General features: G+C 39.5%; 1 protein-coding gene across 2 annotated transcripts in view; it reads right to left on the bottom strand.

Moving 5' to 3' along the window:
• The window catches only part of LOC139234770 (phosphatidylethanolamine-binding protein 4), a 539,832-nt gene that overhangs the window by 505,172 nt on the left and 17,270 nt on the right, over positions 1-17,390 (bottom strand). For both annotated transcript variants that reach the window (XR_011588342.1, XM_070865462.1), the window contains exon 3: positions 12,953-13,073. Coding sequence is in view for 1 of the 2 variants with exons in the window: in XM_070865462.1 (XP_070721563.1) it covers positions 12,953-13,073 (121 nt within the window). In the remaining variant the exon portion in view is untranslated. The remainder of the gene's footprint in view (positions 1-12,952; positions 13,074-17,390) is intronic.

Below are 17,390 nucleotides of genomic sequence, written 5' to 3'. Positions count from 1 at the left end.
TCCACAGTCATTCAAGTTACTAAAAATGAGAATAGAAGAAATTGTCAGTAATTTAATTGACGTGCAGCAATACATTTTACCACCAGTGATTTCATTGCCAGTACTATACAGTGCATTTCCCATAACTCATTTACTCATATTCTCTTTCAAGTGATATACTCTCTCCAACCTTTCATTTTCACCCATACCTGCAGCTGTGTTACTAGGTGACTACTTAATCCAATCACAGATCTGATTTCATGAAATTGGAAACCTGTGTTTTGAGGATGAAAATGACAGTCAAGACATAATTTGGGCCCAGAAAGAGCATCCTCTCAGTTTGCATAAGCTGAAATAACCTATTATAGTCAGCAGGATAAAAATATTCATACATTATATATGTGTTGTCTTATGGTTTACAAGCAGTAGTTTATATTTCGAACAATCAGCCACATAAATCTCACATGATGGTCTACTTGTCTTCCAAATACAATAAACACAACAATCTGAACATGATGACAAACACACTTGAGGCATATTGCAAGAGTGCATACCCTACAACCGATTCACTCCATTACAATCACATTTTTTCCGTGTTTGCTGTGCTGTACAACGTCATCCCCAAATTTAAAACTCAAAATAATGCTATCAAAAATGGAGAGGACTGCATTGCAGACCTATACGCCACTCAACAGCAAAAACAATATGGAATCAAAGAATGATACAGCACTGGAGGCCATTCAGCCCACCGTGCCTGTGACAGATCTTTGAAAGAGCTATCCAATTAGTCCCACTCCCCTGCCCTTTCCCTATAGCGCAGTCATTTTCTTCCCTTCAAGTACTTATCCAATTCCTTTTTGAAAGTTACTATTGAATCCGCCTCCACCAGCTATTCAGGCAGTGCATTCGAGATCACAACTCACTGTGTAAAACATTTTCTCCTCATTCCCCCTCTGGTTCTTCTGCCAATTACCTTAAATCTGTGTCCTCTGGTGACTGACCCTTTTATCACTGGAAACAATTTCTCCTTATTTAATCTATAAAAACCCTTCATGATTTTGAACACCTGTAGTAAATCTCCCCTTAACAGCATCTGGTAAACAAGAACAACCCCAGCTTTTCTGATCTCGCCACATAATTGAAGTCCTGCATCCCTGGTAACATTCTGGTAAATCTCCTCTGCACCCTCTCCGAGGCCTTGACATAATTCCTAAAGTGTGGTGCCCAGAGTTTGACACCATACTCCAGCTGGAGGCTAACCAGTGATTTATAAAGGTATAGCATACCTTCCTCGCTTTTGCACTTTACGCCTCTGTTTAGAAATCCAAGGATCCCATATACTTTTTTCACTTCTTTCTCAACTTGGCCTGCCATCTTCAAAGATTTGGGTACATATAATCACAGGACTCTGTTGCTGCACACCCATCATTACAGCACCACCACTGGCAAGATGGTATAGTTACAATGTGATTTAGATAGGAAGTTTCCATTATAAATGTGGCCGACACAATTTATAATGGGCAAAACTCACAACAGGAAGTAAGATTTTATACAGGAAGTGTACACAGATTAATATATTATACAATTTATTAGCTATCTGGAAAGAAGTTGGGTGGTCATTTGTGATCTGACAATGTTTGAACAATTTAAAGGACTTGAGAAACCAAGGGAAAGAATCCCTTAATTGAACATTATTTTGTGCAGTAGACTAAGTGTTTTGCACAGTGTGAAGAACAAAAAACAAATTCACAGTATCTTTACTCTTTAAAAAATGCAGGTAACAAGTATTAATCGGTTTAACTTCCAGAGTCACCAGTTACTGATATACTCCTGTAACATTTTAGGAGGGAAAAATAAGAAAATTAGATCAGATGATCTTTTTTCTTAAATTCTGTTGCTCGAGTATATTCAAAACTCCCAGTATTTTTCATATCAACCAGGATATGCATCCTTCTCATGGTGGAGTTTCTAATGGAAGATGCTAATCTAAACTCACATTGGTAACATATTTAACTTTCTGGCTAACCCCAAAAAGGAAAGAAGTATGAACTTGTTTTTAGTAAAGAATTCATGCAGAAAAAAAATCTTCAACAAACTGTAAAACGACATGGAGAAGTTTGCAACTAGCCATGGAGAGATTTGCAGCCCTAATTTTGATCTCTTGATTAAAGGAGTCCAAGATCTCGCTAATAATAAGTCACTATATTTTATGAGGTTGGCTTTATCCAGATCTCTGACTCAGTCTACGACCTCAGGCAACCGTACATATTTCTGCGAGTGGCAATTGTCTAATGTACACTTGAAGATGTGGTGCATATCTGTACAAAAACACCATTTTACAATAATCTAAAAAAGTTCTGATACAAATTCAACAGAAGCAGTCTGTAGTTAAAACAAAGCACAACTACGCTTTTGAAATGAGAGGTAATGCTCTGTGGAGAGAATCTACAGTATGTTTTTATATAGAACTGGAAGTGTGTTTGAAAACTCAGTAAATGAAATACATATCGATTTGACCTAAAAAGTAATCTGTTTTACTGACTGCCACCAACACTAGCAATAAAGAAAAATCATGTAACACAGTTTTGCAGATAATATGACCATATATCACAGGCAGTTACGAAAGCACTCGAGTGATCTATCATTTGATACTGTAACTGCTTAGGTGCAAAATTTTATAAATTTACTTTAACTGTAACTTTTCTATTTTCTTTATCAATGTTCTTTTTTTGTTTAGCTGAGCAATATTCATAAATCAAGCAAAGAAACTGACCACAGACACAGCAGCTGTAGACCTGACCACCACACCAATGCCGGAATTCCATCTGCTAGATACACTAAGCTGATTGCTTAAATGAGAACAATCGTGCCATGAGCTGTGAGATCTACAAAAGCAGTTTAACAGTGAATTAAAGTCAGCTGGTGTGCAGAAGGCAATACTTAATCACAGTCAATTCATCATAATATTTTATAGGGAAGAAATGGAAACAGAGAAAGTGGGAGCCGCAGATCTGTAAGGGGTGTACATAGTATTTAACACTTTAAGTACTGCAATAGTATTTGTCTACCGTGTACACAAATGTATGAAGATTCACTTTAAAAAGATGCTCTGTATTGTGGTAAACTTACAGAAACAATTTTAATTTTTGGAACTACACTGATAATTGTCATCCTTCTTAGCTCAAACCCATATTCACTTGTATTCCTGTGTAAATAGAAAAGGAAGAAAAAGGCAGATGAAAACAGGCAAGGAGAAAGAGAGAGCAACACTGATAGCATAAGTAGCAGAGGAGAGAGAGAGCACAAGAGAAAGAGAAAAAAATATACCAGGAAAGTATTTAGGACTTGAACAGCATCGCAAATCTACAAGGTGGTCATAAATTTGCTGAGTTTTGTGCTCACAACTTACTCCCATCGATTCCATCCCCTAATGACGTTCAGTCTTTTATCCCCCTCCGATCAAGCCATTATCTTGCAGTACTTGCACACGTATAATCAAGACTAAAGGAAGATCCAAAGGGCAATTGTCCATGATAAAGGCTTGCATATAAAATAATTTATCAAGTTTACAAAGTTACATTCAATGTTAATACTTCAATAATTCTGTACCAACAAGTGTCAAAAACAGTTCTGACATCGGGGGTAAGATTTCTAATCATATTTTCTGCTTCTATGAATCTCTTTCATCCCCTTATGCTTTCTGTCTTGTCACCAACCACCACTGAACTTCAATCCTTTTTTGCCACAAAGTCTACCTTTGCTCTCCAAAATTGACCCATTCCTCTTTCCCAGTGCAGTTTTCCTTGCTTCACTTCTTCTGAGACCAGGATTTCAAAGTCGCTCACCTCTGTCCCTTTCTCTGAAGCCCCATTTTGCCTTAACACCTTCTGCTGCCTCTCTTCCTGCTAGCCTCAGATTTACTTCCTCCCCTTCTTTGGATCACAGTTATGGGACCAAATGCAAACTAACTCCTCAGCAACAATCAAGGTCACTTCTTCTTCTTTCTTATGGTAGTAGCAAAGCAAATCAAATGTCAAATATCCAAGTCAGATATCCAGGTCACTGGCAAAAAATATTGCACATTGTGGAGATGTCTACACCCAACAAATCCTGCACGCCAGAGGAAACAGGTGCAAGAAGCGGTGAGAGAAAGAAAATATTTGTTTTAACATTAATTTTGTCAAAATTCAGATGTTGTGCTATTATGGTTAAATTCTGATCACTTAATATTAATCTATTGCAGATTAATGAGTTTTATTCAAAGGAAGATCATTGCGAACTCTCAAGTTGTTGCAATCACTTCTGTTCGCCCTGCAGATTTGTAAAAGTGTGTGCATTTATCAGCACATTTCTAATTTTCTAGCTGCAATCTCCATGTCGATCTTTCACAGCAAGGTGGATCAGGTAAGGGGTCATCAGCACTGCATTCAATGTCATCTCACGTTATTTTCATATTTGCACTTAGATTAATTGGCTAGTGTTTTCAAGCTTTCAACTGTTGAAATAAAATTCTTCAACAAGATTTTCATTATGATGTTTTTTGCAGTGGACAACACGTGGAATGGTCATTCGTTTGACATACTGTGTACAGCTGTTCTTACCTGAACTTACAGGTTCGGACCTTATTAATTATTCATATTGAGCTCCTGCATGTGCAGCATACTGCCTTTAGATCAATATCTGTACTTGGGTACAGGATAACGTATTTCTCCATGATTAGGCCACTTTGTATTGCAAAGTTGTGTAGTATGCAACAAACAATGATTTTGAAGACCCTGATAGTGATGTACTCTAAGGCACCCCCTGCCCTGTTGAGATATCTGAATGCTACTGTCAAATATCAATGGTATGACTTCAAATGATCCTACCAGTCTGGACCTTCTTGTGTCTGCTCACTGCTTCTGCCCATGACAAGTGGATATTAACCATGAGGAGCTATCCTTGCTGTCTGACTTTTCATTCAAATAAAGGTGGCAACAATATTTGCCTTACAATGAATGCATCATAATGGCTGCTCATAAACCGGCATTGGCTTGTATGCTCTCAGTTCCTGATCACTGACCAAACAAACACTGATCGAATAGAATCTCTTTCAGGTGGTGGAGGCCATTGGTGCGGGACCCAAATGGCCACGTTGCTAACATCAATAACTCCAGGATTTTGGGGAACTCAGCAGTGTGATGAAATTGGACAGCCCTGTTAGGCTGCTATTGCTGTTCAGTGAGAAAGGTAATGAAAAAGTTGGCCCTCTTGTACAACGCATCAATCACATGTTTGATAAATCTGCCAACTGTAAATTGCCTTATATTGAAGATATTCCCTACTGTAGCCCAAAACTAAGAGACATACAATTTGAGCACCATCTTTCACTGCATTGCTGTTGTCTGCCAGACTGTTGGCATGGTTCTCCAACTCCCTCCCCAATGAATCTGAGGCTTATGTGTCAGCCATGGCTCAGTTGGTAGCATTCTCGCCTCTGAGTCATAAGATTGCTGGTTCAAGACCCACTCTCGAAATTAGAGCACAAAATATTTCCAGAGCAGTAGTGAGGGATTGCTACACTGTCACAGGTGCCCTCTTTCAAATGAGATGCTAAACCGAGGCCGTGTCTGCTCTCTCAGGAGATGGAAAAGATCCCACTGCATTATTTTGAAAAGCAGGGAGTTCTCCCCGGTGTCCTGGGGCCAATATCTATCCTTCAATCAACATCACTAAAACAGATTATCTGGTCATTATCATATTGCTGTTTGTGGGAGCTTGCTATGTGCAATTTAGCTGACCAGCAGGTCCGATGTCCTGTTACTGGCCTGTGTTGAGTTAACAGATGCCAGCCAGGGCAGCAATGGTCAAATGAGATTAGCCTTAGCTTCCCAAGGCTAGAGAAGAAAGAAAAAAATCATTATCCCCTGATTCCCACTGGAAAGTGCGAATTTATGAATGTTCGGTGAGAATATCAGTAGCCTTTGCTATTAAACCTTTCCACAATTGAGCAGTCTAGCAACACTAACTGGTCAGACTCACACAAAGAATAACATCTTGTGCAACCTACTGGGCGACATATGGCCATTTTGGCTCTGTATGTAGGAAGCACATTCCTACAAGAAAACCTGCATCTGTTGCCCAAATTTGTTCAATTCTTCCTCAGCTCACTTAATTTTCCATGCAGCACTCTTTCCTCGATCAACCTCAGCTGCTATGTGGAGAAAAGCTCAAGGAAATGCAAAGAAAAATAAAGTGAAAAAAATTCGGAAAATATATACTTTGTTTATCCCCATAACCACATAACAACTTACATTTATATAGCGCCATTAACATGGGAAAACATCCCACAGCACTTCACGGGAGTGTAATTAGACAAACATTGACACCGAGCCAAAGAAAGAAATATTCGGATGGGTGACCAAATACAGTTCATTACAATAGAATGAAAAACGGTTATTTAATGATTTTGCCAAGTAATTTTATTTACTAAATCATTCTATTCTTTTATCCGATTTAAATGTTTGGCAAGAATCTAACAATAAGAATACAATTGGAATTACAGTACTGTAAAAATGGTCACACAGTTGTTTTGGATAACTGAAAATGTATTTGTCATTTGCTTCATTACAACATACACATCACAGTGCAGCACAATAAAATACATCAATTTTTTTTAAAAGGACATAAAATCTTTTTTTAAAAAAGGACTCTTAAAACAGATTAATCACATATAGAGATGGAGTTTCTATTATTCACAGAGGCCTCAATATTAATGGTGCGGCAGGAAGGGAGCCTAGTCGCAGGCGGAGAACTCGACAAGGCTGGGGACGTGGATCTTAACGGCTTATTTAAATAAATCACTGCAGGCACCTGCCCTGCAGCCATCCAGATTGACAGCTTAGTTGGCGGGCTCGAGCAAAGATTAGCAGCAAGAGGAACCAGCCAGCAGGGACCCGTGGAAACGTGAAAGATTGGAGCTGCAATTGGAGCTGGGGAGACCGAAGGCTTCCTTGCGAGGCTGGGGAGTCGGCGGGAAGGAAGCACTCCTGCTCCTGGCCCACAAAGAGTAAATAAATAGGCTAAGTTTTCAAATTTGACCAAGCCTTTTCTGGTCAGTTGACTCCTCCCGACTTGTTACTGCTGGCAGGGCAGCAGGCGCAGGGCACACCCTGTGGGGAGGTTAAAAATCATTTGCGGCACCAATTACATGATCTGACCGCAACTTTTATGTCGGCTTTTAGTGGGAGCCTCATCCAGGACCTGAAGTGCCAGTGTAACTGCTACGGCAATGGGTCGGATTTCTCGATCCCGATATTATATATCCCTGCCCCCCGAACCTCTCCCACCAGTTGGGAGATAGCGGGTGGGGTTAAAATTGAGGTCATAGTTTCTGCCAAAGTTTGTTGCCAAAGGGTCTGTGCACTGCTAAAACACGGTTAAGTTATAAGCATTACAAAGCTTGAGCATTCGCACCTGATGAGGCGATTTGTACACCTAAACCAAAGCGTTTCTCACATTGATACCAAGAAGTGCTTGGGCCCCAACACCTGATGAGGTGAAAAAGACTCTGAAACATTATAAGAACATAAGAACATAGGAGCAGGAGTAGGCCCTCGAACCTTCGAGCCTGCTCCGCCATTCAATAAGATCATCATAACATATGTTTATGTCCAGGTATTTATTTCAGTTGCCCCAAATTCTGAAGCCGGAGACTGGAGCACACCATGTTAAAGAAACCCAATCCTGCAAGCATTTTAAATTCACCATTTGCTCTCAAAAATATATTTACCAGGATCTCCCTCTTCATAAAACAAAGTCCATTTTTCCCCACAACACAATTTCTTAACAATACTAGAATTGTCTTGCAGAAAGCTATCCAAGTAATAACATATGATGTGATCTACTTCAAACACAATACTTAAAACATTTTTCCATTTCAAAAGATGTCACTTTTTTCTGTGAACATTTTATTTTAAATCTCCTGCCCTCGTAAAAAATAAACTTGCAACTGTGGCATGACTAATTTTTGATTGTGTGTGGCTTCATGTTATCTGACATCCTTTGGTAGTTGTCTCAAAGGGCCACAACAGGAAATATACTTATTTTTGTTGGCCTCTTAAATCTTATTATAGAGAAAATAGAATGAAGTTGTAAATAAAATGAGTGTTAAGTGTTACAACTGATTCTTTTAACCATACAATGACAAAGCTAAAATAAATTGGCTGCCGCGTTTCCTACATTACAACAGTGACTACACTCCAAAAGTACTTAATTGGCTGTGAAGCGTTTTGAGACATTCGATGGTCATGAAAGGCACTATATAAATGCAAGTATTTCTTTCTTTCTTTACAATGACAAAGCAACAGCATGAAGACATAACAAATGGCAGTTATATGTCACAAAGCATTAAGCAACATGAGCTGCATTATTGCAAGTTCATCTTCAGCTGTTTACTGGTTAATGTGTCATGTATTATTACACTCGATCAAAATTTATGTTATGATCTTCATGAAAAAGTATATATTCACGTGTCAGCTTAACGTTCTGATTGAAGAACACATGAAGCAGTCAGAGGTCAGTGAAGACTAGCTAAATTACGTCAATAATTCAGTCAAATAACAAGCACCTAGCTTTAATTATGTGTCCAGCATGTAAAACACGGGACTTTTAGAAGCATTCAATAAATATACAGTGCTGGATAAGGAGTTAAAATAAATCCCATAAAATAGTCATTTAAAAAATACAGAACACAACTGCAGGGGTCCAAGAACAATTTCATTTGGAGCTGCTGTCTAAAATGTATTTGTTATTAAGAGAATAATGGATTCTTGCAAATGATTAAAATGCATTAATGTAATTACTATATTTAGATGATATCAAAAACTTTGAGATTCAAACTTAAACAGTAATTTGAATCCAGAGATAAATTAAAGTTTTAAAAATCACGACCTGATCTACATTATTATTCATAATTCAGGCTGCTTCAATGTCATATGACAAATTATTTTTTTTCCCTGCAGCTGACATCAAAGTGCTCCATGTCTTTTATACTTAATTGCATTCGAACAAGGTTTATTGAATAATAATCTGCAGTTTATTAGTGAAGAAAATCTATGTTCAGCGCACGCTAGAGAACAGATAGGAACGAGTGAGTTACAAAGAAATCATAACACTGTGTTCAGATGAACTCGGAGTGAAAAGCTATTGTTCTATTGCCATCTACTGTTGCATTATTTTCCCTGTAATCTTTCCCTGCTGTCCTTTTATGATCAAATTATTAGATGCATTTCTTGAAAGATATTTTAGGGAAGTAAATAGCTCATTCTAAACAGACATGCTCATATCACTGCAGGATTATTAGAATTTAAACTTCAATTAATTGTTCTCAATATTCTAAATAAGATATGTCCATGTGTCTGCCCACTTATCTGTAACTGATTGGCCCTTGCTAACCACATAATCATTAACATATTATCAGTCATGTGATTAGGAGCTGCCAGTCAGATGCGAGTAAACAGATGGGCAGTGCTTCACACAGGTTACAACCACAAGAAAAAGATCAGCCGTATCGTCAAGTTCAGATCTGTCCCCGCAGCCTTACAAATCCCTGCATCTGAAGGAAAGGGTAATGTTATACTCGCCCTTCACTTGCAGAGACTGAACTCTACATCGATTCTGCATCTCCAAGGCCACTTCACTACCTGCAAGCAACCTCAGTCTGAGTTCGGAACTCAGTCCAACCTCAAATCCAGGAATACCCAACACTCTGCCCAAGATCAGATTTCAAGCTTTTTCCTAACAGTGTCTCAGCAACAAGTTCTCCCGTACTCACAGCCTTAGCCCTGAGCCCCAACTCTTCTTCTTTGAGCTGTATGTAATGGAAGCAACCAGGGGCAGGCTATCTTAGATCTGGTCCTGCGTAATGAGACAGGAGACTGGTAAAGGATCCCCTTGGAATGAGTGATCATAGCATGATTGAATTTCAAATTCAGATGAAGGGTGAAAAAGTTGGATCTCTAACCAGTGTACTAAACTTAAATAAAGGAGATTATGAAGGTATGAGGGCTGAGTTGGCTAAAGTGGACTGGGAAAATAGATTAATGTGTAGGACGTTTGATGAACAGTGGTGTACGTTTAAGAAGATATTTCACAACTCTCAAGAAAAATATATTCCAGTGAGGAGGAAAGGGTGTAAGAGGAAAGTTAGCCATCCGTGGCTAACTAAAGAAATAAAGGACGGTATCCAATTAAAAACAAGGGCATACAATGTGGCCAAAACTAGTGGGAGGATAGAAGATTGGGAAGCATTTAAAAGCCAACAAAGAATGACGAAAAAAATGATTAAGAAAGGGAAGATAGACTATGAAAGTAAACTAGCACACAATATAAAAACAGATAGCAAGAGTTTTTATAGGTATATAAAAAGGAAAAGAGTGGCTAGAGTAAATGTTGGTCCCTTAGAGGATGAGACCGGTGAACTAGTAATGGGGAACATGGAGATGGCAGAAACTCTGAACAAATATTTTTTTTATCAGTTTTTACGGTAGAGGACACTAATAATATTCCAACAGTGGATAGTCAAGGTGCTATAGCGGGGGAGGAACTTAACACAATCACAATCACTAAGTAGGTGGTACTCAGTAAGATAATGAGGCTAAAGGCGGATAAATCCCCTGGACCTGATGGCTTGCATCCTAGGGTCCTAAGAGAAGTAGCGGCAGGGATAGTGGATGCATTGGTTGTAATTTACCAAAATTCCCTGGATTCTGGGGAGGTCCCAGCAGATTGGAAAATTGCAAATGAACGCCCCATTTAAAAAAGGAGGCAGACAAAAAGCAGGAAACTATAGACCAGTTAGCCTAACATCTGTGGTTGGGAAGATGTGGAGTCCATTATTAAAGAAGCAGTAGCAGGACATTTGGAAAAGCAAAATTCGGTCAGGCAGAGTCAGCATGGATTTATGAAGGGGAAGTCATGTTTGACAAATTTGCTAGAATTCTTTGAGGATGTAGCGACCAGGGTGAATAAAGGGGAACCAGTGGATGTGATGTATTTGGATTTCCAGAAGGCATTTGACAAGGTGTCACATAAAAGGTTACCGCACAAGATAAAAGTTCACGGGGTTGGGGGTAATATATTAGCATGGATAGAGGATTGACTAACGAACAGAAAACAGAGAGTAGGGATAAATGGTATATTCGCGGGTTGGCAATCAGTAACCAGTGGGATGCCGCAGGGATCAGTGCTGGGACCCCAACTATTTACAATCTATATTAGTGACTTGGAGGAAGGGACCGAGTATAACATAGCCAAGTTTGCCGATGATACAAAGATGGGAGGAAAAGCAATGTGTGAGGAGAACACAAAAAATCTGCAAAAGGACATCGACAGGCTAAGTGAGTGAGAAAAATTTGGCAGATGAAGTAAAATGTTGGAAAGTGTGAGGTCATGCACTTTGACAGAAAAAAATCAAAGAACAAGTTATTATTTAAATGGAGAAAGATTGCAAAGTGCTGCAATACAGCGGGACGTGGGGGTACTTGTGCATGAAACACAATAGGTTAGTATGCAGGTACAGCAAGTGATCAGAAAGGCCAATGAAATCTTGGCCTTTATTGCAAAGGGGATGGAGTATAAAAGTAGGGAAGTCTTGTTACAGTTGTACAGGGTATTGGTGAGTCCACACCTGGAATACTGCATACAGTTTTGATTTCCATATTTACAAAAGGATATACTTGCTTTGGAGGCAGTTCAGAGAACGTTCTCAAGGTTGATTCCAAAGATGAGGGGTTGACTTATGAGGAAAGGTTGAGTAGGTTGGGCCTCTACTCATTGGAATTCAGAAGATTGAAAGGTGATCTTATCGAAATGTAGAAGATTATGAGGGAGCTTGACAAGGTGGATGCAGAAAGAATGTTTCCACTGATGGGGGAGACTATAACTAGAGGGCATAATCTTAGAATAAGGGGCCACCCATTTAAAACTGAGATGAGGAGAAATTTCTTGTCTGAGGGTTGTGGATCTGTGGAATTCACTGCCTCAGAGAGCTGTGGAAGCTGGGACATTGAATAAATTTAAGACAGAAATAGACAGTTTCTTCAACGATAAGGGAATAAGAGATTATGGGGAGCGGGCAGGGAAGTAGACCTGAGGCCATGATTGGATCAGCCATGATCGTATTAAAATGTCGGAGTAAGCTCGAGGGGCCATATGGTCTACTCCTGTTCCTATTTCTTATGCTCTTATGTTCATCCTCAAGACCGAGCATGTTCCCAACTCCCCAAACCCAGCTCCATACTCCATCGCAGCACCACATCAATCAACCAAGATCTCCCACTACTTGCAGCTTCTGGCCTGCTCCCCTTCTCTAGTCAAACCTCAGGCCTGGCTCTAGCATTAGCTCAGCCAAAGATCTTTGACCCAGAGTTGAATCATGGACTTGGCTGAACACCACAAACCACAGCTGTGAGGAGCACAGGCAGAAAATCCAAGTCTGAAACATGGCAGTAGCCCATTACTGAATTTTTATTTACATATTTTAATTAATTTAATAAATTATTAATTACATGTTGTCTGTAACACCACAAGTAATGAACTACTACTGTAAAAGAATGATATGAAATAAGATGGTTTATATAATTGCAGTCTGGCAGGTGGAAAGTCATTCCTATATACTTTGAAGACAATTGCACCACTCTGTGGTATAATAAAGACAAAGTTACTGTAAATTGGAATCCAGTTTAGTGACTTGAAATGCTTCCTATTCTGGTATTTTTTCAAAATACACCTAATGTGGTTCAATTCTACAACCCTAAAATTGCTGTTATGAAATATTCCAATAATCTACTTTTGTTCTTTAATCTCAAAGTTACTTTGCATAACGGTGAGTTGCTCACAGAGTAGCCTTCAAAAACTATAGATAACTAGTGGTTAAGCTAAGATCTTAGATGTAAGCAATGCATCAAATGCTGCTTTTACTACTGCAATATACCTTCTTAGCTTGATGAAATATAACATTTGGTGTTCCCCATTCTTTGCTCAGCTGTCGACATCTTGAGATCATAGTGCAGGCTGTATTTCCCAATGCTGGATAGATCACATCGAGGTCACTGCTGAATATAAAGAGAATCTTTTTATGAGTATCATTATCAACAGAAGATAAGCTGCAGAATGAGAAAAAAAAACTTCTCTGAAATGTTCAATTCAGCTAAAGGATGGAATCTTTTATTTCAATCAGCTGTCTTGTCACAGTAGGGCTCCCTCTGCAACTTAATGGGTAATTGCACACAGTATGGCATTGGAGGATTCCACATTTGATCTTTGCCCTGTGACGACTTAGCTGGTTATAAACTAGGCAGCAGTGGAAACAGTACAAATTGCCTGTGGCATTGGGCGAGTAAAGGTGAAAAGCTCCCAACCAAGGCTTCCAATTAAGCAACAAGCTTTCCAATGTTGCTCCTCACATCATCTGCCTGTCTCTCTTCCATGGCTATGTTTGCACCCGGGTGTCCCTGGAAATGGAGCATGCGGTGTCCATGGGCATGCTTGAGGCCGCCTGCGACCGGTGGACACCAGAGGGACTGGAGGACTTCACCATTCCGGAAAGTAGAATTTTGATTACATTTGTTAAGTTTCCTTTAATTTTTGTTTGTTAGTTTTATTAGTTGTGTCCCTTTAAGAAAGGAGCACTTGCTTAATTTTTTTGAAAATCGTTGATAGCAATTGCCATTCATCACTGAAATTAACAAAACAGTTGTTCCTCACATTATCAAAACCTTGCCAATACTTGCCCTCTCGGCTTACACATGATTGGCCACCTGGGTAAGGTACCACTGGGCCACCAATAACTAAGGAACCTGTAAACCTTCAATTTAGAATGGCTCATTACCAAACCATGCAGTATCAGCTTGTCTCGGAGTCAGAAGACTATAGGTTCAAACATCACTTCAAGCTTTGAGCACATAATCTATGCTGACATTGTCGTGTAATACTGAGGGAATGCTACATTGTCAGACATGCGGTGCTTCAGGAATATTAATCCAAGGTCCCACCTACTTGCTTAGCTGGAGATTAAAGATTCCATTGCACTGTTTACAGAAGGGTGTGCTGGCCAACATTCGTTACTCAGTCATTACCATCAAAAAACAATTAATTCATCTCATTGTTGTTTGTGGATCTTGCTGCTGCCTGGCATGTGAAGAGCCACGAGATATAATAAAGGTGCTTTTTACATTATGTCTATCTGTTTTACATGTTGAGCCATTGTGGAAGGAGAGATAAAATATATTATTGTGGTTTTAAATCTTCAATAATCCCAAAACACGTGAAGAAGATGGTGGGAGGAGAATGTTGAGTTAGTGCTAAGATAAAATGTTACCATTTGTGGCCAAATATAGATATTGTAAATTCTTGTTAAGTGAACCAAGCTCCATTTGTACTTGGAAGGTACTCAAAGGGAACGAAAATACATGATTATAGCCGGGAAAAAAATCTTGGACTGGAACAAGCTCAGGCTGACCACCTAATCGACAACTCCCTAATGCAGTGAATATAAGCTCACTTAAGAATTCAAAAATGGACAGATTTATAATTTAATAGGGATTAAGGGAACACAAGCTGAGCCAAGAGAAGAAGAAGATTATGAGCTGAATGACCTTTTCTGATTGCTACATTATTATTTTCTTAATAAATAATCATAGAGTACTAGCCAAGAGGGTTTTACCCAGAGTACAAGTACAACTAGAAAAGCCATGAACTATGACATGTGATAAATTATCAGCTTTGAAAAACTTTTACAGCCAGCAAAGTTTCCCGTTTACTTTGTGCCAGCAGGCAGCAGAGGTGCTTTGCGAATAAAGCACATCTGTACCACCCAGTGGCACAGATGAGCTACTACAGGTACTCTGCCTTATGATGAAGGGAATAGATTGTGTTCAAGTAGACAGTTTATTCCAATTAAATAGGTTAGGGAGAACCAGGAGTCACAATTTTAAGCTGTATAAGGCAAGATGAAGGTTAGATGTAAAGATGTGTTCTTTTCTCAAAGAATCACAGACCTCTGGAACAGGTGGCCAGCTTATGCGGGAATTTGCTGAATTCCTTCAAGCGAGAGCTGGACCTGTTTCTGGCTAGGGTGGAGATCATTCGAGCTACAGATGGGTACTGCACAATATTATCGGGGGCAGAGTGACCTCCTGGACTCGTTTTGATCATATAAGGGGGGGGGGGGGGTGGAGTCGTAGAGGAATTTCAGATTTTCTTTCCCAAATTGACCTGGGTTTTTTTATCTAGTTTTATGCCTCTCCCAGATCACATGGTTTGGGTGGAGAGTAGACGTATTTTGATGCACAAGGTATCACAATTATGTGGGACAGACTGGATGGACTAGAGGATCTTTACCTGTCTGTCATTATTCAGATATCATCAAAGAGTCATTATTATTTTCCCTCATTGTATTTCATGCCACCAATAATTATGGATAAGCCGTGAATTGATTTGGATTTAGGGCTTGTGAAAGGTGTTTTTTATTAAACCCAATTGGTTACCATCTAACTGAAAATAAAAATAATAATCCAAAAGCCATTACTGGAAGGATATAAAAATAACAGAAAAGATGCAATATAGATTGATCAATGCTATACTCAACAGTTATAAAGAATGTCTATTGCCTATTATGTAAGTACTAGTATTTTTCCAGAGACTTTTACAATTTCACATTACATTAGAACTATTACTACAATTAAAAACGTGACTCTACGTCCAAAATCTTAGCAAATCATCTCCACATTGTTATCATTTACTCTCCCCACACAGACGAGCTGAAAATAAAAATCACATTGTAGATATTTACATTTTTTAGAAATATTAGTCATCCATAGCAATACTTCCAAAGCAGGCTTTAGAAACAGAATGCAAATCAATAACAAAAGAAAATAAATAAAACCTTCGTTATTGTTGTCTGAAAAGAATGTATATTTTACTTCTGTGGTTTTATGGGTGTTATAATTCAGTGTGCTATCTCTGCACCATTGGCTGTGTGTGTGTGTGTGCACACATGCTTATAAGATGCATGAATGTCCAGGCTCATTCTATTCAAGCTCAGCTCACTGTGTCTCGCACTTGGAGTTCTCTCTCGTTCTGCAAAGAGACTCAGTCTGCACTTCCACTTCTCTGTAAATCCACCGATCATTTTTTTGAAGCTTTATCTCCTCTATCATCACTTTGCTTCGCTTTTCCACCACCCTTTTTCTATTTAAGTTAAGCACTTGCCATGACAGCAACAACTGGCTCACTCTCTACAGCACTGCCTCTCGTTTCTTGAGTGGGTAACGGGCATGCCAGCTCCTCCGAAACGGCACAGATACTGGCTGCACCAGTGCCATGCTTTGCCATGGGATGGTAAAAGGGAATAGAAAGAAGTTTGCATGAGAGTCATCCCAGATACCTCTGCTTACCCATTAGTGGTCAGCTTAAGAATAGATCAGACCTCATGGAAGGCCATATGTCTACCTCCTGGGCCTTGGTGAAATCAAACAAAGGGAGGAGAGTAACGTCAAAATTGAAGGGTTCATTGACATTGATGTGTTTATACTTACATTTCCCATTACTCCAACTCTATCCATATTCTTCCACAATTAGCCTCTGTGAGTTACCATGGCATTCTGACTTCCAACATTCATTGTTCATCATGCAACAAAAACCTCAACCATTCAAATGGCCAGAATGTGACAATAGGTGATGTTAAGCACTGCTTCCTCACTTCGTTTATTATCTGATTTTCATTGCTGTTGCTCATTCAAAAAAAATCAAAAGTATCAAATAACATTGGGGAGAAGGAGAAACCACTGCCGTGGATACATAAAGAAATGAAAACTAGATTAAAAGGAATTAAATCAAAATGAATATGTTGGGTTAATTGTAAAGAGCCTCCATTGCCTTGTAATAAAACTGCACTAGCTGCTCAGTGAGGCCTATATCGATATTAAAAAAGTGCCTCTTGAACAGAAAGTCAGCGGTGTAATGTGATTATAAAGCGGCTGTGTGTGTACCGATTTCAGTCAATTGCTTGTCCCCATATTGTGATTACTAGATGTCCGAAAGATGAATGTGAATACATTTCAGCAGCCAATTTTAAACTGTAGCACAGTACACCTTCAAAGCTCAGAGTTACTCTGGCCCCAAGTTTCGGCCCGCGCCGAAAACGGCGCACCTCGGAGCTGGACGCCTGTTCTTCGCGCCTAAAAGTGCGCTTAAAAAAAACTCTGAGATTCTCCAGCTCCTCGGAGCTCTAACTCTGCTTGGCGCGGCGCGCACTTCTCAGCGGGGGGCGGAGCCAAACACTCGCGCCGATTCTGGAAGTAGTGGGGAGCGGGTCCAATTTAAATGAGCCTTCGTGGTGCCGGCAACCCTGCGCGTGCGCGTTGGAGCAT

The sequence above is a fragment of the Pristiophorus japonicus genome, chromosome 22, assembly GCF_044704955.1.
Source record: "Pristiophorus japonicus isolate sPriJap1 chromosome 22, sPriJap1.hap1, whole genome shotgun sequence".
Lineage (NCBI taxonomy): Eukaryota > Metazoa > Chordata > Chondrichthyes > Pristiophoridae > Pristiophorus > Pristiophorus japonicus.
This window is presented reverse-complemented; position numbering and strand designations above follow the sequence as displayed.